This window comes from Anomaloglossus baeobatrachus, chromosome 6, assembly GCF_048569485.1.
Source record: "Anomaloglossus baeobatrachus isolate aAnoBae1 chromosome 6, aAnoBae1.hap1, whole genome shotgun sequence".
In the NCBI taxonomy this organism is placed as follows: Eukaryota; Metazoa; Chordata; class Amphibia; order Anura; family Aromobatidae; genus Anomaloglossus; species Anomaloglossus baeobatrachus.
The window spans coordinates 185,798,263-185,820,787 of NC_134358.1; the positions used below are offsets into that span (position 1 = coordinate 185,798,263).

Sequence of the window (22,525 nt, forward strand, 5' to 3'; positions counted from 1 at the left end):
AAAAGTGTATAAAATAATAAAATCCCAAAAGCTGTTAAACGCTTAATTTCACCTATCAAGAGTAATAATGTCAAAGATTAGCACTCTTTCATGGTCACATGGTAAAGCCAGAGAAGCTGGAGAAAGAATACTTCTCATGATTCACACGTCTACAAGCAAGACACTGCTAGAACCCAATGGAAGGAGACATTGAAGAAAACTCGTCAGTGCTATAGAAATTTAATTAACAAAATTATGGTTAACAATAAGATTTTCTTAGAATAAGATCCGACATTACAGATACAGATCTGAGGAAATGTAAACGCCACCTTCCTGAGGGTAAATGCAAACATTGCGTATTTCAGCATAATAATACAGAATATCAGTCAATAACATGAGATATGCAACATTTGTAAATCTTCAGCCTGGAAATAGTCATGTGATGCTCTTTAAATCCATAGTTCTTTGTGCGGATTTCACCGGTTCTGAAGCACTGGGTGAAACCTGCATCCAATCCATGAAAATTCGCATGTAATACAGACATATGCAAGGGGAAAAGCTACAGTTGTGTGTCAAAATTCAAAACAGATTTACAGATTACAAATCCCACCCATGTGCAAGTACCAAATACAATTAATTAGGGTAATAACTCCCTGGGGAAGCAAATGTGGTGATTTTACCAGACACCTGATTTACTGAATGGTGTGTAAGAGTGATTGTGTATGAAGACAAGCTGAAGAGACGCATATATGCCCATATTAACGTGGTGCATGCAGTACAGAATGCTTCAAACCACCAGATTCGGGCAATCCTCTTGGTTTCCAATGTTGCAAAAATTTCTCATACTCCGCACACAAGCTTTAAAGTCATGACCATATAATTCAGAATACAAATTTATTTCGTCACAAGTCTTTGTTATCATTCTATTCCCAGATGGAAATTGGATAATTCGGAGAAACACTTGATATAGTAGTGGCTAGTAGAACGCAAGGACAGGTCACTTGCCTACGATCATTATGCTGATAGGTGCGTACACACTTGTAGCAATAGCGATTCTTCAGTTAAAATGGCAAATATTCACTTCCGACTGATTATTTTGTAGAACAGGACAAACCAATCAGACTGAAAGTACAGAAAATCACGATCCAGATTTCTAGTGAGGGTTGACATGAAGGAATATCTTTGCAGCTTCGCTTGTGGGGTTATTACAAATTCCTGCAGAATGAGACATTAAACATTTATATAGGATTCAGTGAAAAGCTTCTAATATGTACGCTGATACTAAGACGTGACAAGAACATGAAAAGCCATACACCTGGTAAATGTGTAAGGTGTATGATATCGAGGAAGAAGTGCTCAAACTAAACAAGTGCAATGATGGACAGAGGACGACAAGATCAGATAGTAAAAGTGGTGAAAACAACTGCTGTTCTCTGTGCACAATTCCCAGAATAGTCCGCCATGCTGTCAATAAGAAATCATTTCATCTCATTCATTCTTCTTCCTGAAAGTTAAGGAATCTTTGGTTTCTTGGAGCTTTTCAGAGATCCTATCTTTTGTTTCTTCCATCTTTTCGCTGATCATGTCTCTGGTTTCTTCCATTTTCCCACTAAGACGTTCCTTAGTCTCCTCCATTTTGTCCTGTATATAGTCTTTTACCAATGGCGGCGTGGACAAGTAGCCATATTTCCGGAGATATTTAACACTAATAGAAGTCCCGCCTAATGTTACAGTATATCGGACTGGGGTTGCAATCTGAAGGAAAAAAAAAAAAAAAACAATTAGTGTTGTGATTTCTGCAACTTCAACCATGTCTACTCTTCGTAAAACCCAACCAGCATGGCATTCCTCTCACATTGAACAATACCATTCAAAGGGCAGAAAATGGAAAAATGCAGCTTGCATCACTAGAGAAAAAGCAGCACATTTCACTATACTGTATGATGTGGAGACGTGAATGGTGTGCAAGAAGGACTTCGCACCCATGTAATAGTCAATGTCTCCTTCCATTCTAGAATGAAGAAGAAAATAGAAGACATTAATTTCTATGGAGCCATTCAGGGGAGAAGAAAAAAAAAAAAAGAAGAACAATAAGAATGCTCTTTGTGCACGATTAACACCACGCTCAATGCCAATCTTTCCACTAATATCGCACATCACTGATGTATTAGGGTGAGGTTCAAATATCCAGTGATATTGACCAGATAATAGCAGATAGATAGATGGCCATGTACTGAAGAGGACGCTCAGATGGAAGTGCCTACAGGTCAAAGCTGGGCTCATCTAAAAGCTTAAAAGGCTCCTCTAATGAAAGATGTGAAATGTTTAATTTTCCATTTCAGGCCATAAATAATTGTTCTTTATGCCTCTAAAAAAGTTAGAAAAAAAAATACATACTAGTCCCATAAAAAAAAAAAAAAAAAAAAAAAAAAAAAAAAAAAAAAAAAGCATTTAATACTATATCACACAGCAGCCTTATACTGCAGCTTCAGAAGCACGGACTAGGGGAAACTATATGTAGATAGGTAAAGAATTGGCTAAAAGATAGGAAACCGTAGTCATAAATGGTACATTCTCTAAATGGGCTATAGTCAGCAGTGGGGTGCAGCAGGGATCTGTGCTAGGACCGATTCTTTTTAATCTCTTTATTAATGACCTTGTTGATGGAATTGATAGTAAAGTGTCAGTCTTTTCTGATGACACCAAACTATGTAGGATATTAAAAACAGACTTTCACAGCATAATATTACAAAAAGATCTGGATAAGATGTCAGAATGGGCAGATACTTGGCAAATGAGATTTAATCTTGATAAATGTAGAATAATGCACCTAGGAATGATTAATTCTATAGCTGCATATACATTAAATGGAAATAAACTTGAGACTACCGAACAGGAAAAAGACTACCGAACAGGAAAAAGACTTGGGTATTCTGGTTACAAGTAAGCTGAGCAGCAGTACTCAATGTCAAGCAGCAGCTGCAAAAGCAAACAAGATTTTAAAGGTGTATAAAAAGAGATTAGATCCAGTGATCCCAACGAATGGTTACCCCTCTATAAAATCACTGCTAAGGGCACAGTTTAGGGCTCCATATTTTAAACAGCATATCCAGGAGTTAGAGTCAGATCAAAGGTCACTGTTTCAATGTTTCTGCCGTCAGTGCTTTATGTCAGTTGAACTGAAGTAAATCACTGACTGCAGCAGAGGCCCCATGTTCCAGTTGCGATCAGAGGGGTCTATGTGCCTGTTGTCCGCAAGAAGTAGGTAAGAGGACACCGTGGGAACGGAAGACAGGTGAGAATAATATTGTGTGTGTACGTCATAATACATTACTACAAGGGCACGAGGATGGGGCACATTAGTATTATGCCCATCGATGTCGCCTTTAGTACAGGTTGGACACATTACTACAGGGCACATTAGTACAGGGGAACAAAGATGGGCACATTAGTATTCTGCCCATCCATGTCCCCAGTAGTAAAGGATGTGCACATCACTACAGGGCACAAGGATTGGGCACATTACTATAGGGCACACGGATGGGGAAAATTTCATTTTATTGGTATCTACTTTTATTTGTGAAATTTACCAGCAGCTGCTGTATTTCATATCCTAGGCTTATATTCGAGTCAAGAAGTTTTCCCAGTTTTTTTTATGGTAAGATTAGGTACTATTTAAGTTTTTAAACCACTTGGGGAACTTCAACCTAAAATTATTTGATTGCTTATATTGTAATATTAGACAGTGGTGCTTGAAAGTTTGAAAACCTTTCAGAATTTTCCATATTTCTACACAAATTTGACCTACTAGTCCTAAAACTAGATATGAGGTATGGGATGTTCAATACCCATAAAATCTTTCACCAGCTCCTTACACAACATGTCTATTCCTGGACATACAAATCAATTTTTTATATAATAGGCTGGATACAACAGGAATAAGTAATGGCTAGTTTTAGTAGTCATCCTACTGGAGCGGACATGTCAGTCAAATATTTCCTGTGAAATGTATACAATAATTCTATATTCCTTTCATGACAGTAAAACCACGTCTCTGGCAAGGAAGAAGTTGACATATTCCATTCATTAAGGATTCTGTTGCTGCATTTGACATACATGCTTCTAGTCCCTTTGCCACAATGGTCTAATTATCAAGATATCCAAGTATCTTGTGGGGAGCCAAGGGAAAAATAAGCACATCCTCTGTCAGAAAACTCCAAGCAGGATGTTAGTCAGAGGAAGCTTAACAGAGACGTATTGTGACAGATTAAAGATGATGTATTCAGTGGCAAGATAACCATCATTAACACACAATAGCACATGCAATAAAGAAATAATATTCTAGTACAGTGGTTTCCAATGTTTCCAGCCCTATGAGCCCTGAAAAACAGCCCGAGGAACGTTTACATGCCCACTGTCATAATGAATGGGGTGTGATTTTACCCCATAGGCACTGCATTTATTCATTGGCATGTCAGACTGCATTGGTCAGATTTTTCTTTACAAAAAAAAAATAAAAAAAAATAAAAATCAAAACAAGAATGTAATCTTTCCCCAAGTTCACTGGAGCGTCTCCACCACTGCTCCCTAACTGTGGCACTGGCGTGAGCTCACTGATGGGCTGCAGTGCTGCCGACGTGATGTCTGCACTGCACTCAAGGTCATTTACCAGGAGCAACAGCGGAGATTCACTAGTGGACCTGGGGAAGGAGAGTACAGCTGTGCTTTTTTTTTTTTTTAAATTTAACAAACTGTTGCAAGGAACAAATTATATTAGAAGAGTGAAAACGCTCTTCAAAACAATTAACAATTTTGCATGATTAAGTTTTGCTGCTTTATATTGAGCAGAATTAAAAGGGTGGCACGAAGGCTGAATACATATTCATCTAAATCCCTATTGTGACAGCTCAGTGTTATTGAGGAATATCTGGCCACTTGTTTAGGGATGATCTATCCTTAAATTATGCCAGACCTATTGTTCCTTTGTTCAGTACATTTAGAGATATGGGCCATTGTTTCTTGTGGGACTGTCCAGTGCTGTTTTTGTTTGCCAAGTTGTGGAATACCTGCTGATTGTATCAGTCCCCTACGGTGTACTAGTTAGTCTGTGTCATCTGAAGGACAATTGAACTAAAGAACACTGAGTGAACAGACATGATTATCTTCCTCCAATCCTGTAGGACACAATGCCCTGAAATGGGAGTGATATAAAAAGGGGCCTACTCCGATCACCAGTGATTCTATAGGCTTTCAGCCTAAAACCATAGTTTCAGCTGATGAATTACAGAACTGCTTCACTCCCAAAACAAACAGAGTGCACAAATTTGTTTGGAGAACCTAGGTTGGTCCTATCCGGTCACCTGGTCACATACTTTACTTTGTTCAGTCGGCTTGGTAAGATTGCTGCCATCTCACATAGGTGCTCGCCAAAAGCAGAGTGCTGCTTGCTGGGGAAGTGGCTCTGGGCGTCAAAGTTCTTGAGGTTCTAATACCTAGCGACTCAGCAGAAGGATGAGACTGTCACTTGCACAGTCTTGTGTCCTCACAAGGAATGTAATATAAAATTGTATATAAAAAAGTTTGGAGCAGCACAAAAAACAAGACTTTTAGGGTGCAATGTTCCTACCGGGATAGTAACTGTCTCTTTCCCCGCCTCTATCAGTCTCCCCCCTAACATCTTATTAGCTCACACATAAGCTTCTTAAAACTATGAATGTCCTCTGTTCCTATAGCAACCAATCACAGCTCCTTTTAATAACCTAATAGCTTGCAGCTCCATTGACTTTAATGGAGGCAGGTTTTTTGTAACTGCAAAGAGCGGAGTTAAATTTTCCCATCAAACCATTGTCTATGACGTTCCCCGAGTCACATGGGTTGTCTGTGCAAAATTTTGGGATTGTAAGTGTGACAGTGCGAATTCCTATATATATATAATAATTATATAAATATATATAAAAATACATATAATACATATATAAATATATATATACACATATATACACACACACACACACACACACACACATACATACATATATAATGTATAATATATATAATTACTGTCCAAAAGTATTGGCACCCCTGCAATCCTGTCAGATAACACTCAGTTTCTATGGATTGCAATCACAAATTTTTTGGTATTATCTTCATTTATTTTGCTTGCAATGAAAGAAAAGAAAAAAACAAAAAACACAAGAGAGAATGAAACAAAAATCAAATCATTGATCATTTCACACAACTGCAAAAATGGGCCAGACAAAAGTATTGACACCCTTAGCCTAATACTTGGTTACCGGAAGCAGTTGTTCGCCGTTATTTTGGCTAAATGTTGTGCAACCATCAATGAGTTTCTTACAATGCTCTGCTGGAATTTTAGACCATTCTTCTTTGGCAAACTGCTCCAGGTCCCTGAGATTTGAAGGGTGCCTTCTCCAAACTGCCATTTTGAGATCTCTCCACAGATGTTCTATGGGATTCAGGTCTGGCCACTTTAGTAGTCTCCAGTGCTTTCTATCAAACCATTTTCTAGTGCTTTTTGAAGTGTGTTTTGGGTCATTGTCCTGCTGGAAGACCCATGACCTCTGAGGAAGACCCAGCTTTCTCACACTGGGCCCTACATTATGCTGAAAAATTTGTTGTTAGTGTTCAGACTTCATAATGCCATGCACACGGTCAAGGAGTCCATTTCCAGAGGCAGCAAAGCAACCCAAAAACATCAGGGAACCTTCGCCATGTTTGACTGTAGGGACAGTGTTCTTTTCTTTGAATGCTTTTTTTCCTGTAAACTATGTTGATGGCTTTTCCCAAAAAGCTCTACTTTGGTCTCATCTGACCAGAGAACATTCTTCCAAAACGCTTTAGGCTCTCTCAGGTAAGTTTTGGCAAACTCCAGCCTGGCTTTTTTATGTCTCGGGGTAAGAAGTGGGGTCTTCCTGGGTATCCTACCATACAGTCCCTTTTCATTCAGACGCCGACTGATAGTACGGTTTGACACGGTTGTACCCTTGGACTGCAGGGCAGCTTGAACTTGTTTGGATGTTAGTCGAGGTTCTTTATCCACCATCCGCATAATCTTGCGTTGAAATCTCTCGTCAATTTTTCTTTTCCTTCCACATCTAGGAAGGTTAGCCACAGTGCCATGGGTTTTAAACTTCTTGATGACACTGCGCACCGTAGACACAGGAACTTTCAGGTCTTTGGAGATGGACTTGTAGCCTTGAGATTGCTCATGCTTCCTCACAATTTGGATTCTCAAGTCCTCAGACAGTTCTTTGGTCTTCTTTCTTTTCTCCATGCTCAATGTGGTACACACAAGGACACAGGACAGAGGTCAATAGTCTTTCAAGTGGGTGGTGCTTCAGCACTTTAGCACACCTTGTATATATCTTTTTGCATGCCTCTGTGCAGTCTTTTTCTACCTCATTATACCGGCATTGATGGTACATTATACCCATTGTGGCAATTAGTTGAAGACAAATTTGGTTCGGCAGATGTAAGCTAGTACTTTTGCCTGATAAGTGTCGTCAATCAGATAATAGAGCACGTATTATCTACTAGAAGCCAAGAAAGCCCGGTGTACAAAATACACTACAGTTCAAAAGTTTGGGTTCACTTAGATATTTCCTTATTTTTGAAAGAAAAGTACATTTTTTTTCCAAACGAAGCCAACATTAAACAAAAATACACTATACATTTTTAATGTGGTAAATGACTATTGTAGCTGCAAGTGTCTGCTTTTGAATGCAATATCTATATAGGTGTATAAGGGCCCATTTCCAACAACCAACATTCCAGTGTTCTAATGGTATATTGTGTTTGCTAACTTTGTTAGTAGGCTAATGGATGTTTAGAAATCCCTTAAAAACCCTTGTGTAAGTATGTTAGCACAGCTGAAAACAGTTTTGCTGATTAGAGAAGCTATAAAACTGACCTACCTTTGAGCTAGTTGAGAATTTGTAGCATTACATTTGTTGGTTCTATTAAACTCTCAAAATGGCCAGAAAGAGAACTTTCATGTGAAACGCGACAGTCTATTCTTGTTCTTAGAAATAGGATATTCCATGTGTGAAATTGCTAAGAAACTGAAGAAGATTTCCTACAACGGTGTGTACTACTCCCTTCGGAGGAGAGCACAAACAGGGTCCAACCAGAGTAGAAAGAAGTGGGAGGCCCCGCTGCACAACTGAGCAACAAGACAAGTACATTAGAGTCTCTAGTTTGAGAAATCAACGCCTCACAGGTCCTCAACTGGCAGCTTCATTAAATAGTGTCAACATCTACAGTGAAGAGGTGACTCCGGGATTCTGGCCTTCAGGGCAGAGTGGCAAAGAAAAAGCCATATCTGAGACTGGCTAATAAAAGGAAAAGATTAATATGGGCCAAAGACCACAGACATTGGACAGAGGAAGATTGGAAAAAATGGTTATGAACAGATGATTCGAAGTTTGAGGTATTTGGATCAGACAGAAGATCATTTGTGAGACGCAGAACAACTGAAAAGATGCTGGAAGAGTGCCTGACGTCATTTGTCAAGCATGGTGGAGGTAATGTGATGTCTGGGGTTGCTTTGGTGCTGGTAAAGTGGGAGATTTGTACAAGGTAAAAGGTATTTTGAATAAGGAAGGCTATCACTCCATTTTGCAATGCCATGCCATACCCTGTGGACAGCGCTTGATTGGAGCCTATTTCATCCTACAACAGGACAATGACCCAAAGCACACCTCCAAATTATACATGAACTATTTAGGAAAGACGCAAGCAGCTGGTATTCTATCTGTAATGGAGTGGCCAGCCCAGTCACCAGATCTCAGATTGAGCTGTTGTGGGAGCAGCTTGACTGTATGGTACGCAAAAAGTGCCCATCAAGCCAATCCAACTTGTGGGAGGGGCTTCTGGAAGCATGGGGGAAAATATCTCCAGATTACCGCCGCAAATTAACAGCTAGAATGCCAAAGATCTGCAAAGCTGGAATTGCTGCAAAGGAGCATTCTGTGACGAAAGCAAAGTCTGAAGAGAAAATTATTTAAAGTAAAAATCATTATTTCAAACCTAGTCAATGTCTGGACGATATTTTCTATTCATTATACAACTCATTTGATTTATAAAAGTATGATTTTTCATGGAAAAGACCAAGTGTGTCACCCAAACAATTTTAACTAATGTATACTTGCGTTGTGAGGCAGAGGAATTCAACTATTACTGGTAATAATTACGCTGATTCAGGGTCCCACCATGGAGCCCTATTTGGGAAATACTGACTTGGATATAAATTAAGAAGTAAAATTGCTAAGTGAAAGGGGGGGGGAATGATGGCGCATGTTCTACATAAAGTATGAAAACCCAGTCTTTGGGCACAAGGTACTTCTGAGCAAGCTTCCACATAAGAGTTAGGCGAGGCAGCCTTCAAAATAACTTACCCCAATGTTATCATATTACATAAGATGAAGGTAAATGAGATAGGCTTTATATGACAAATATAGGAGTAAAAGGGCTTTTCTGCTTCTATTCTGTGTACACAATTATTAGGCCCTTTAAGTATTTTGGCCATATAATTTTTATACATATATTTTCCAACTGCAAACTGTATTAACTTGAATGCTTATTGTATGAAGCAGATCAGGCGAAGTGTATTTGGGTAATGAGGAGAGTGCAGCCTAGGATATCAAAACTCTTTATCAAGGTGTGCAGAATTATTAGGCAGCTAGTTTTCCTCAAGTAAAATGGGCCAAATAAAAAAAATTAAACTGACTGTAAAAAGTAAAAAAATTGTTAAAGTCTTAGAAAGCGATGCAGCACTCTTGGAAATGGTACGACACTGGGACGTGATCAAGGAACATCAAAAGTTTTGTTGCATATAGTCAACAGGGTCACAAAAAATGTGATGAAAAAAAGTTCCAAAAATTTGAGAATGAAATATGAAGCAACAAGGTGCTGTCATATTCCAGAACTGCTACCTCCCTGAACTGCCCAGCAGCATAAGGTGTTCAGTGCTCAGGAGACATGGCGGGGGAAGGGGGGCTGAAACTTACCACAACTGAACAAGATGCACAAGTTAAAATGTCAAGAATAGGCCACGAAATATCGTAAGACAGATTATTCAAAGGTTTTATGGACAGATGAGATGAGAGTGACTCTTAAACCAGATGGATGGGTCCAAGGATGGACCAGTAATGGTCACAGACCTTCACTTTGACACCAGCAAGGTAGAGGTGGGGTACTGCTATGGGCTGATCTTTAATGATGGATGAGCTAGTTTGAGCTTTTCAGATTGAAGGTGGCTTCAGAATAAAACTCCCAAACCTACTGCCAGTTTTCAGAAGACACTTTCTTCAAGAAGTGGTACAGGAAAAAATTTACACCTTTCAAGAAAACCATGATTTTAATGCAGGACAAAAATCCATCACATTAAATAATGACATAAAAAATAAAAAGAAATCTTTATTTTTATATAGCGCTAACATATTCTGCAGCGCTTTACATACATCAGGAACATTGTCCCCATTGGGGCTCACAATCTAAATTCCCTATCTGTATGTTTTGGCCCAGGGTAATGACATGACCCATTCCTCACCTGAACTAAACCCTATTGAGAACTTGGAAATTTACAGTGAAGGAAACAGTCACCTCTCAACATGTCTGGGGAGCTGTGGTTGGTGATGCCCAAAAAGTTGATCAACGGATTAAGAAACTGACAGACTTCATGGATGGAAGGCTAAATGCCAGTTATTAAAAAGTAGATGGGCTATATTGAGATTTTTTTTTTTAACCGAAATCTATTTTGTACATTGTGAGTTGCTTTGTTATGATTCTCAATTTCACAGAGAAAATAATTAAGGCTGGGGCCACACGAGCACTAGTGCATCACATGACACTTTGCTCCCGCTCTGCTGCAGTGTAAGCGGAGTGTCATGTCACTGATGTGGTCATACGATCACAGCGCAGCCACGGAGGAGAGGGTGGTCGCTGCTGCGGAGAGAAAGGGACTTCTACACATCAGCTGACAATGGAGGAGACGGGGTGATATCGCTTTGCACTCCGCTGTAATGAGAGTGCAATGCGACGTTTCTCTCACTCCCATAGACTTGTATGAGTGCATAGAAAACAAATCAGATTCCACCCACAGCATGCTGCAATTGTTTTCTCTGTCCGATTAGGGCTGAGGAGGAAGGGGGGGGGGGGGGGGGAACAAAAAAAAAACCCACCAAAAAACGAGCAGCCCTATAGAGTAACATTGGTCAGAGTGGAATGTGATTTTTTTATTGCATTACACTCGCCATGTGTCCTTCGCCTTAAGATTTAAAACTTATGGGTTTTTTTTTTTGTTTATTTAGTCGCATAATAATTCTGCACAATAGCAGCTGGCCAATAATTATACTCACAGATTTTCTCCAAAGGTAAAACATCACTTTCTTAAATATTCAGCTTTATTAAACTTTTGGATAGACCGATAGCACTGTAGTCGCTTAATAATAAGATTAATCAGTTAACAGACAAGTTGCCCAATTGTGCACACTGAGTAGCTTTTTGGGTTCTAATAGAAAAAAAAAAAATCTATATTTGGAATATGGTAGCCAGAAAGAGGAAATAAAAATTGAGTTGCCTCATTTGTAGATCCAGTTTTATTGGATGACTGCTTTCAAAAAACTACTTCCGTCTCCATCAGTCATCACTTATAAAGAATGTCTAAGCCATTATTTGTCAACCTCTCAGTCAAGTACCTAATTATCGAAAAGAGGCAGTCTTACTTACAAACACCAGGTCATGAAACCAATGCACTACAGGATGACCGCCATGATAAAGGCAGGAGCTGAACAGGCGCAATGGCCAAGTAGGTCTCCTGATCTGAACCCAACAAAAACATCTATGGGGAATTCTGAAGAGACAAATTGAGCACTCTCCATCAAGCCTCTAAAAGAGGTTATTCTTGAAGAATGGGAAAAAAAAAAAAAAGATAGATGTTGCTATATTTGCCAACTTATTCATCCCATGCTTAAAAGGAATCAGTCACCCCATATGACCTATCAATATGGGCATACAGGTAACAGAGTCCTGAAAATCATACCTGTATGCCTCATACCAGATGCCTTCTTGTGGAAAAATCATCTTTAATTCCTCTCTGTAAATGAGGTCTTCCAGGCTATGGGGCATATGCTGCCTGGAAGATAGTGCTACCTTCCTTGCTACATTAGCGTAGCTGTTGCCTCCCACCAGCATTACATTATCCCTGTGACTTCTAATCGTGGTCCTGAACTCCCACATCTACACAATTGCAAATGCCCATAGGATGGCAGAAAACTGCAGTGGAACGTAGGCAAGAAGTCTTTGATAACGTTGCATCAGGAGCAACCATCAGCAGATTTGAGCACAATTAACAGACCTCAGTCCATAGCCTCTTTATACAGATCTTAGACTCCACAACATACAGACCCCAGCTAGCCCCCTTAACACTTCAACATATACAGCCCCCGGACTAGATGCCCTCATCTTTGTGGCCTTTCCAGTAGCAGCTCTTTGGAAAGGCAATCTTTCACTGCATTATAGCAGAATACACCACTGCGCTCTTAACAAGTGGGTGCTAATGTTCCTACCCTGCTTGCTGGGCTCATCTCCAGATCCTCTCGCACGACCCGACCCCTTCGCAACATATTTCTTGTAGCAACCAGCACATCCTTCCCTTGACTATCAAAACACAGACAAAAACGATACTTTGTTTTGCCATAAAACTTGAGCTTGGGCGTGGTTAAATTCCTCTCTAGATTTCACTCAAACTACGCATTTCAGTGAAAAGTCAGTCTGAAAAAGACGGTCATTGAAAGAAAACTCCGCTGGGTATCTCACCTAGCTTGATTGACACTTCTCATTATATCCAAACAGAGACCAGACATTGAAGATGAATTGGGTGGGGTGAAACAGCTCTTTGTAAGAAGGGAGCCTTTAGGTATTGTATGTGTACTATTGACTTCTGAAATAAAAAAAAATTAAAACGATGGTTACACCGTTTTAACACAGTTTTTGAAGTGAGCCCTAAAAACGGATGAGGCCATAGAATACAATGCCCAGCGTTCCAATGAATAGTTTGTTTTGTCTGAGCATGTCTTTATTCAGACGGGCACAAAAACATAGCATTACCTTTCTGTGCCCATCTGAACATGTTCAGAGAAAGAAAAACCCCACAAAGTTTGTTGGCAGTTGCCGGAGTTTAGTTATTGGTTGAGTATTCAGCCGGTACCCCTGGGTGCACAACAACAAAAAACACAGTGTGAATAGGGCCTTAGCCATACTACTGATGAGACAGACAAAGCACAGTCCAGAACATGGCTCCTATATGCTATGGTGCATAATTAACAGCTAATCTTCATTTTCAACACTTTTACTTTTGCATACTCCGTGGATGTATGAACATTAAGCACTGAAGGGTAAGCAGCTTTGATCAAGCAGAAAAGCCTGCTTAACAGTCTAGACATGAGGGAAAGCATGCTGGAACCCGTGGATAGCGTAGCTGCGAGCAGATACAGAAAGTACTCCGTCCCAGACTAGTCCCGTGTCCTAGATTATAAATCACACCTGCAAGCGTAAAGCAGAATCTGACAAAAGCAAAAGCGGAAATTATTGTCTAATACAAAGTCAGTGTAAGAACTGAATATAACTAGACATCAGAATGTGAGCATTTACAGTAATGGCTACACCAGTACACAGGCCTCCTGCTGAAACACGCACTATAGGACCACGGGGGCAAATACGACGACTTTTGGCCATGTCCTGCTCATTCAACTGCCGATTGTGGTCTACAAACAAAATGAAAGGCAATGATGAATATTGGAGAAGTGTGCAGCCCCTGGATCTTCTGGGGGGGGGGGGGGATGTTCATTTAGACAAAGGGTAAAAGACTATAGCTAATGAGAATAGTGCCAGGAATCCCAGAGAAATGTCTGCCACACGAGCAGGATATTAGCTCAAGCATTGCCAATTTCCAGCATTTTCAGGGCAGTGGAAAGTCCTTTCACTATAAATGGTTATATTTTAAATACCTTTAGTCAGGGCCACCAACCTGCACAATAAAGCATTACACCGTGTCCTCAATGAGGGAACCAACCATCAGGCTTTTCATATATAAAGTAAAGCCAGTGCTATACTGGCCCTAGGATGCTGAAAGTAACCATACCTTCAGTTCAGAGATTGGAGGTTTTATTTCCGAAATATGTGCAAGTTCCAGAAATGTACTGCTCTTTGATTGACAGGTGCAACAGGAAGGGAATACGTGGGCAAGGTCTTGCTATCTATTCCCACCCCTGCCTGGCTGCCTTGGCTTCCCCCCGACGTCTCCATCATAGATGTTCATTCCGGAGCAGGGAGATAGACAGGGACGGGAATAGATAGCAAGACCGGACCCACATATTCCCTTCCTATGGCACCTGTCAGAGAGCAGTGCATTGCTGGAACTATACTTGCACATATTTCCCAAATAAAACATCCAATTTCTGCACAAAAGTTTTGCTTACATTCAGCATCCTAGCTCCAGTATAGCACTGGCTTTACTTTATACATGAAAATCCTGAAGGTTGGGTCTCTTTAAAAAGGGTTTACGAAGCAAGATATTTTTCTTTATTTTATTGGCCCAAGCAGATTGAAAATAACAAAAATGGAGATTAAACCGATCCTCCCCTGGCCCAGTGCCAGGTCTTCACCACACCCTTCAGTCTTTGTAGACATGCTCAGCGGTGACGTCATTACGACAGCGCTGCTGAACATAGTGATGGGCTGCAGTGCTGTTATCAAGACGTCACCGCTGCAGCTCATCAACAAAGACCGGAATCTGTGGAGAAAACACGGTAACAGGTCAGGGGATGGTCAATACATCTCACTGTTATTTTCACAGATTAGGAAACTATGAGGTTCTATTTCTTGGAAAAGCCTTTTTAATTTTGTCAGCACACATGTACATAGCCGGCCCATCACTATGGACACTCATTGTAGCCACTCTCAGGTCTGTCTGATCAATCGGGGTACTGAATGGAAAAGTCACTGAAGTAAGGGGCCGTCCAAGAATATTTTACAACGTTGGGCACAAAGCTGGAGAAGCATTAAAATAACAACATTTCTTACACTCACCGGCTAATTTCAGTGCCCCAGTGGGGCCATGAACGGTGGTCAGGCCGGTATATGAACTTTTTACAGTGATGATCGTGAGATCACACACACACACACACACACACACACACACACACACACACGGCTGAGCCAATCACAGGCAGGTAAAATGTGTATGCATGCATCCCCTGTATTCTGCTCATTTTTTACATTCATGGACAACCCCTTTCAATAAAAATAAGAAGTGAATTGAAAAATGGATTTCCAAAACAAGACTTTTTTTTAATATTCTGTGCGGTGCAGAAGGACTTCATATAGATAGATGGGAAGAATTGCTCTCGCCAGATGATAATGTACAGTTTGTAGGTTGATCCTGACGTGCCGGAGGGCTTCCAAATGATGCAACCAGAGGGAATTTTCACTAAAAGCATGCGTCAACGTCAAATATTTGTGAAGAAAAAAAAAATACAATGAAGAAAGATCCCTTACTACACCCCCACCAGCCCCGACTCCCATCACCATGACTCCTCTACCACCGCGCTGTCAAACTTGCCAGTGTTATAATGAGCAGGCAATAATGTGGCTTTGTTATAGAAATATATCCCTACAAAAAGGGGATTTAGTATGTTCTGGCCACGGCACAGAATGACTGAAGGGCATACTGAGATAATTGATGGCAAGTTAGCATTAATCCGAACTTTGATTGTGGAAGGGAATGAATACAGGTCACAGACAAGCAAGCCAGTGATTGAAGGTGGTCTGCGCGTCCAGAGGTCCCGGCCATTCTGCTCCACATTCCTTCATATGACGGCTTTATTAATTGGTCATGTCAGGTAATTGCTAGAAACTGACAAGCAGAGCATGTAACAGAAGGCAGAGACAGTAGGGAAGCCCCCCAATATGCAGACAAATCCCTACCTTATACAAGGCGTACGCTGTCAGGACATTCCCGCTCTCAGACGTCTTGAGAATGTTTACTATACTTTCAGGTAAACCGACCCACTCCAGGAAAGGAACCACATTGATTCCCCTGTTTAGAAGAAAAAATAAATAAGCTGAATAGTGGAGGGAAAAAAGAAGAAGAAGAAAAAAAAAAAAAAAACCTGTACAATGTACCCATGTAACACATTACACATTAGTTCTGTACATCGGCATCCTAATACAGGCAGTGTCCTGCTGAGGAAGCTGAAGGGTAGGCATTACTTATGGGCGCAGATCGCCCTCTGCTGGCACTTAGGATTTATGCATGTCAGCAGGCCATGAAATTGCATGGTAATTCGATACTCTATATATAATAATTTATATTTCTATAGCACCAACATACTCCTCAGCACTTTACAACTTAGAGGGTACATGTACAGACAAAGGCATACCAGAGCAAACAATTCACACACCAAGAGGAGTGAGGGCCCTGCACACAACACATGGGGAAATGTATATTAATCATCATCCCACAACACAAGTGTCATGCACTGCTAAATACAAAATAACGGCTAGTAAAAGTCAGTAACGCAAGCCAACGTCCCATGTAACGCAGCATTAGGCTGGAGGTACAGAATGCTGAGACATGGGATTTTTCGCAAGTTTTCAAAAATTGTTGCAACCAAAATTGCATGCAAGTCCCATGATTCTAAAGAGAACCGATCATGGTATAAATGCTATAGGTCTCCCAAATCTGGCAATGGTTTTCTTTTATTCTTGCTCCTCTTCACTACAATTAAATCTAATCTAGTTACATGACTGGGAGTGGTCATCAAGAACACACCAATAGAGAAACGTTAAGACCATGCCCACTTGGCCAATATGACATTGATATACAGGGATCTATATCTCAGTCAGAGATATGCAGGAACAAACATTGCCACATTCAGGCGAACTGCTGCAGTTACACAAAATGCCATGTTTATTGTAAGTGAAAAGTGTTGTACGTCATATCTGAGATCTAAGAAATTAAGAAAAAAATAAGTTAGCAAAATTTTTTTTTGCATGAACAAGCCAGTACTAACCTGAGGCCAACTCACGTAGATGGTAATGGAGCTTTCTGGGCAGTTTGAAGTAGCTACGGTCGCTTGGAAATATATATTTTTTTTCCCCTAAAGCATGTACTTTTGGCTGAGATTGGTTTCCCTAAGGCTAGGTTCACATTTCTGTTTTAAATCCGTCAGAAACGGATCAGTTGTTTTTTAGATGTCCACTGATGCAACGGATGTGCTTTTCACAGGATTCCTTTCACAGGAATCCTGTGAAAACAAACTGATCCGTCGCGTCCGTTACATCCGCTGTGTGTCCGTTTTTTGACGGATCCGTCATGATCCGTTTGTGTTTGGAACAGTCCAGTGGGTGTGCCAAACCTGCTGGGCATGCTCAGTAGAGCATGACGGAATCCAGCGCTGGATTCCGTTGTAAGACGGATTACGACGCAATCCAGCACCATAGGCATCCATTACAAGCTTGACGGATGGCGACGGATTCCTGCGCGGCGTGTTAATTTTGACGGCCAGAAAAACGTTACACTCTGCATTGCTCCCGCCCGGTGGTCAGTCAAAGATGACTGACCGCGGCGCAGCGGATGCAACGCAAGGTCATCAGTCGCAATCCGCCACTAATACAAGTCTATGGGACACAACAGAATCCGCTAAACGGATGCAGTTTATCATAGCTGCGGATTGTGACTGATACATTTTAAAACGGAAAAGTGAACCTAGCTTTAGGTCAGTTCTTCAGAAAAAACTCTGCTCAGAAAATGGTCACGGAAAAGAGAAATACAGCTACAGACCCAGCAGTCTGCATCACATCAAGTAAGCCACTCACCGAGTAATCAGTCAGACTGCTTGGTCTGTAGCCTCATTTCTCCTTTCCAGGACAATGCCAGCCAAATACAACTGTTATCTAGCCAATATGTATGGCGGTCATCAGACTTCCCATCAGACTAGGAAAAATTATCAGGCATATTGGATTTGAACCAGCCCACCCGTTATGTCCATTAGGCAACATACACACATCCGTCTGACATGCCCTTGAGCTGCCTGTTATTTTCTCAGACTGGTACTCTGACACATAGGCCCTAATTCATCAAAGTCATTTTGCCAGAATTTAAGTGGAAATTGCTTTGAAAAGTCAAAATATGTTGCGCAAAAATAGTGTCTTTTGGTGTTTTCATGACAGTTTCTCCCATTGCCACCAAAATGGGAGTCATTCCACAGCTCGTCTCATTTATGATGAGTTAGCGTTTTTACGCCAGAAATCCTATTCCAGTCAGGGATTGGAGTCAGATTTCTGGTGTTGGTGCACACAACTTGTGAGACACTCCTGATTCATGAAGAGGCATGCACATCTTTATGAATCATGAGTGTTGGACTCCCACACCTCACATCAGTGCCACAGAGAAAATCACCGATCTTGAATCAGTGACACAGTTTCATTGATCCAAACACACATCTGTAAAACTGGTCTGAGACAGTTTATCCTATTCTCATGAGATTTTTCCAATCAGACTCAACCATTAACATCTGTGTGGATCAGCAAGACACGGATCAAACTAGAAAGATAGACTAATACATGGCATAATAAAAAAAAAAAACAAAAAAAAAAACGCCCTCATGAATGTTTTCCCCCTAAATCGGTGTACATGTGTATGTGGTGTGCAGTCAGTATGTTAATATACTCACCTATAGCCGCCTTCCCCGGAGTCCAGTGTGTACTGCTCCTCTTTTCTGTGACGTCACCGCTATTCAGACTCTCCATTCTGAGTGAGCCACAAGTCTCTGACAGTGTAACCCTAAGGAGCCTTGCTCTGAACCACCATACTTACATTGTAATAGCCCCTTCTGAGTCATGTAAAGCACAGTGTGAACAGGGGAGTCTGCAGAGTGGTGATAGAGAGAAGAGGAGAAGAAGGGCGTTGGACACCAGAGAATAGGTCAGTAGGTGAGTATATTCATACGCTGACAGTAAACACATACACAGATTTAGGGAGGAGAACCTTCACACTCACATAAAATTCAGACAGAGTCTACTTGCTTTCATAATGAAGAAAAAAAAAACAAAACATAAAACGACCATCACCATCCCCCCCCCCACCCTTAAAGTAACTAGGATGCAACTAAGAAGACACCTGAGAGGAAAAAAAAACAAAAAAACCACAACTTGAAAAACCATGGGTGCCCGGTTGATGACTATTGGGGAATCAGAGAAAGTAGTTCCTTGATCGACAGTGAGTTTGGCTACTACTTTTACATTGATGGCCTATCGATAGGATAGGTCAATAATGTCTGATTGGCGGGGTGCGGGGTGTCGTACCCCGGCCAATCAGCTGTTCCTGGTGCTGGCAATGCTCAGTTCTTGAGCTGCCCAGTCAACTGAAAGCGGCCGTGGCCGGGTACTGCACAACCGCCTCCCATGCAAAATCAATCGGAGGAGGAGGTGCAGTACCAGGCCATGGCGAGTTGACTGGCCAACTCCAGAACTGAGCATTTCCATCTGCTAGCCGCTGCTGGGACAAAGAACAGCTGACTGGCGGGGGTGTCGGGTGTCAGACCCCAGACAATCAGACAGACACTGGTGACCTATCATAAGGATAGACCATCAATGTAAAAGTAGTGGACAACCTCTTTAAATCTATATGTAATTTAGAGCCATTGAGGTCCTTTCACACGTGCTTATTGTGTTACTCCATTACTTTGATATTGATCACAAATCGGACTGACCTACCACTGTTCATTGCTGGATGTAAGCAGTTGGAAAACTGAACAGCACAGCTCTATAAACTCATCAGTGTAAGATACTGTACATCTGTAATCATGCATTTAAATAGGACATTTACAATATTTTTATGTAAAGTAACATTTTACCTGTACATGACAGGGAGCATGCTGTTCAGAGTGCCACGGCAGCCAGATGTAGCATGTGTTGAGCAGCACAGCTCCATCATCAGTTTTGTGGCTGCTGATAGGTACTGCAGCTCCAATCCAGCTGGATATAAGTGAATACAGAGCTGAACAGCATAGCTCTGTTAACTGTTTAGTGGCCGCTAAGCTCTCGATGGAGCCATGCTGCTCAGCTCGGCAACTACACTTACATCCGACTGCTGCCACTGCTTGATGTCAACACCCATCCCTCCCCACCACAAACCATTCCCAAGAATGGGTCATGAATTTCAGAGCAGTGGAATAACAAGGAATGGAAGGCCTCCCATATGATGACAGGTTGAAAAAGTTAGATATGTTTAGCTTAGAAAAAAAGACGTCTCAGAGGAGATCTCATTTCTATGTATAAATATATGTGTGGTCAATATAAAGGACTGGCACATGACTTATTTCTTCCAAAGACAATACTAAGGACCAGGGGGCACTCACTGCGAGTGGAAGAAAAGCGATTCCGACAGCTAAATAGGAAAGGGTTCTTTACAGTTAGAGCAGTCAGACTGTGGAATGCCCTACCACAAGACGTAGTAATGGCAGATACTATAACAGCTTTTAAAAAAGGGCTGGATGATTTCCTCAGTACACAAAACATTGTCGGTTATAAATGACTTGGGGACAAAATGTAGAATTGATGGAGGAAGGTTGAACTAGATGGACCTAGGTCTTTTTTCAACCTATGTAACGCATAAAACAGCACATTTTCCAAAATTACTGTTTTTTGACCACGTGGCTTGTACAAGTGAGGCAGGTTCTGTTGAAGCCACAAGACCAAATGTCCTATCACAAAGTTGTGGGAATTTGTGGGGAAACGTGCGGATTTACTAAGCAGTAATTGGTTGCACAGAAAAAAAAAAAAAAAAAAAAGTGGTACAATTTGGGTACTTTCACGTGTCCTTTTAGATGTAGTTTTGGAGACCATTGTCTGGAGTGGATGGTAAAGGGGGTGGAAGCACATAGAAAAGACTATTTATATAAAAAAAAAAAAAAATCCACTAAAACAGAATAGGTGAAAGCACTATAAAAACCCCAAACCCTGCGAGTGGAACAAGCGAGGTCCTCGTCGTCAGAACACCGCGCAGTCCTCTGTCTGGGGAGAAGAGCTGATATTTTAATAGCTGGAACATATAATGCAAAAGACGACGCTAAGTTTAGATTGACATTTGCGATGGGTAGCAGAAAGGGCAATAATGCCAGCTGGTTGGGGGGTAACTAAAACAAACACCAGTACTATAATATGCGCTGATGTCAAGTGCTCGGCCTTCCAGCTGTAGACTGGCTTGGTGGAGGCTGCGTGTACAGCTGACGTGTGGTGCGCACAAAATACAGGGGATAAGATGGTAAGATAGGAAAGTAAGTGATTTCTACTGCTGAAAAATAAGTGAAAAGTCTAAACACCGGCATGTGTGGGATAAAGCTCAGCCCCAGGATCTCCTGGCTCCGGACTCCCCTCTCCCCTATGAAACAACACACACTCTCGGCAGATAGACTCCAGCAAGCTGTCAGCACGGGACGGAGATCTGCACTGTTGATATGCTTAGCTCACAGAAGATTAGTCTTGTCTAGACTGGACACATTGTAGCAAATCCTCAACCGTCTGAACTAGAAGTTATGTACAGGCTTCCAGCCTCGGGGCGTAAACAAACGGAAGTGAAAAAAATAGTGACGAAAGACGACTGTTCCCTCCATTTATCAAAAGCGTGTAGTACTGGCCACAGATACGTGAATGTTAGTCTGCCTAATGGCAACATAATGTGCACGCTCTGCTCAGCAAAGACTCCATGTTTATATAATAGGAGAGCACGGAATAAGAAGGGAGTACATTGGTGTTAATGGTGTGGGAACAAAGGACTGGACATGTTGAAATCCAGCATGCCTAACCCCCTTTTCTCACTATAGAAAACAAAGTCAAATTATATTTTAAGACATTAGTGTAAAAAGAAAAAAGTTATGGATGAAAAAAAAATAAAAAATAATATTACTTGTTGTGTTCTTTTCGGTTTACTGAAATAAGCTGCATTTACACTGAAAGCTAATTGTGAACAAATGTTCTTAAAAATGCTCATTTCACGATAACTAGTGAAACATGGCGACATAATCTGAGCAGCACAGAAGATCCATCTCTGCTGTGCATCGTCCGGCGTAATCAGGACTGACGAGGACTATAGCAGCCTGTTATACAGTCATGGCCGAAGCTTTTGTCAACCTTGAAATTTCTCCCAGAAAATGAAGTATTTCTCCCAGGAAAATATTGCAATTACACACGTTTATTTCCTTTCAGTGTATTTGAACACACAAAAGCAACAAAAGAACAACAAAAAAGGAAAAAAAAAAAAATAAAAAAAAATAAAAAAGGCAAACTGGACATAATTTCATAACAAAACTAATTGTTGGCACCTTTCCAAATACTTGGTAAAGAACTTTGCTTCAAGTATGTGATGGTCACTAAAACTCACCTGTGGCAAGTAACAGGTGTGGGCAATGTGAAAATCATACCTGAAACCAGATAAAAAGAGAAGTTGACTCCATCTTTGTTGTGT

The 22,525-nt window shown here is 41.0% G+C and overlaps 1 protein-coding gene across 3 annotated transcripts in view; it reads right to left on the reverse strand.

The window, feature by feature from the left end:
* Positions 1-203: 203 nt before the first annotated feature.
* FAM210A (family with sequence similarity 210 member A) overlaps positions 204-22,525 on the reverse strand; it is a 56,408-nt gene continuing 34,086 nt past the window's right edge. For all 3 annotated transcript variants that reach the window (XM_075314600.1, XM_075314601.1, XM_075314599.1), the window contains 2 exons: positions 15,985-16,096; positions 204-1,734 (listed from right to left, as the gene is read on the reverse strand). In XM_075314600.1, coding sequence (XP_075170715.1) covers positions 1,468-1,734; positions 15,985-16,096 — 379 coding nt within the window. In that variant the 3' untranslated portion in view covers positions 204-1,467. The remainder of the gene's footprint in view (positions 1,735-15,984; positions 16,097-22,525) is intronic.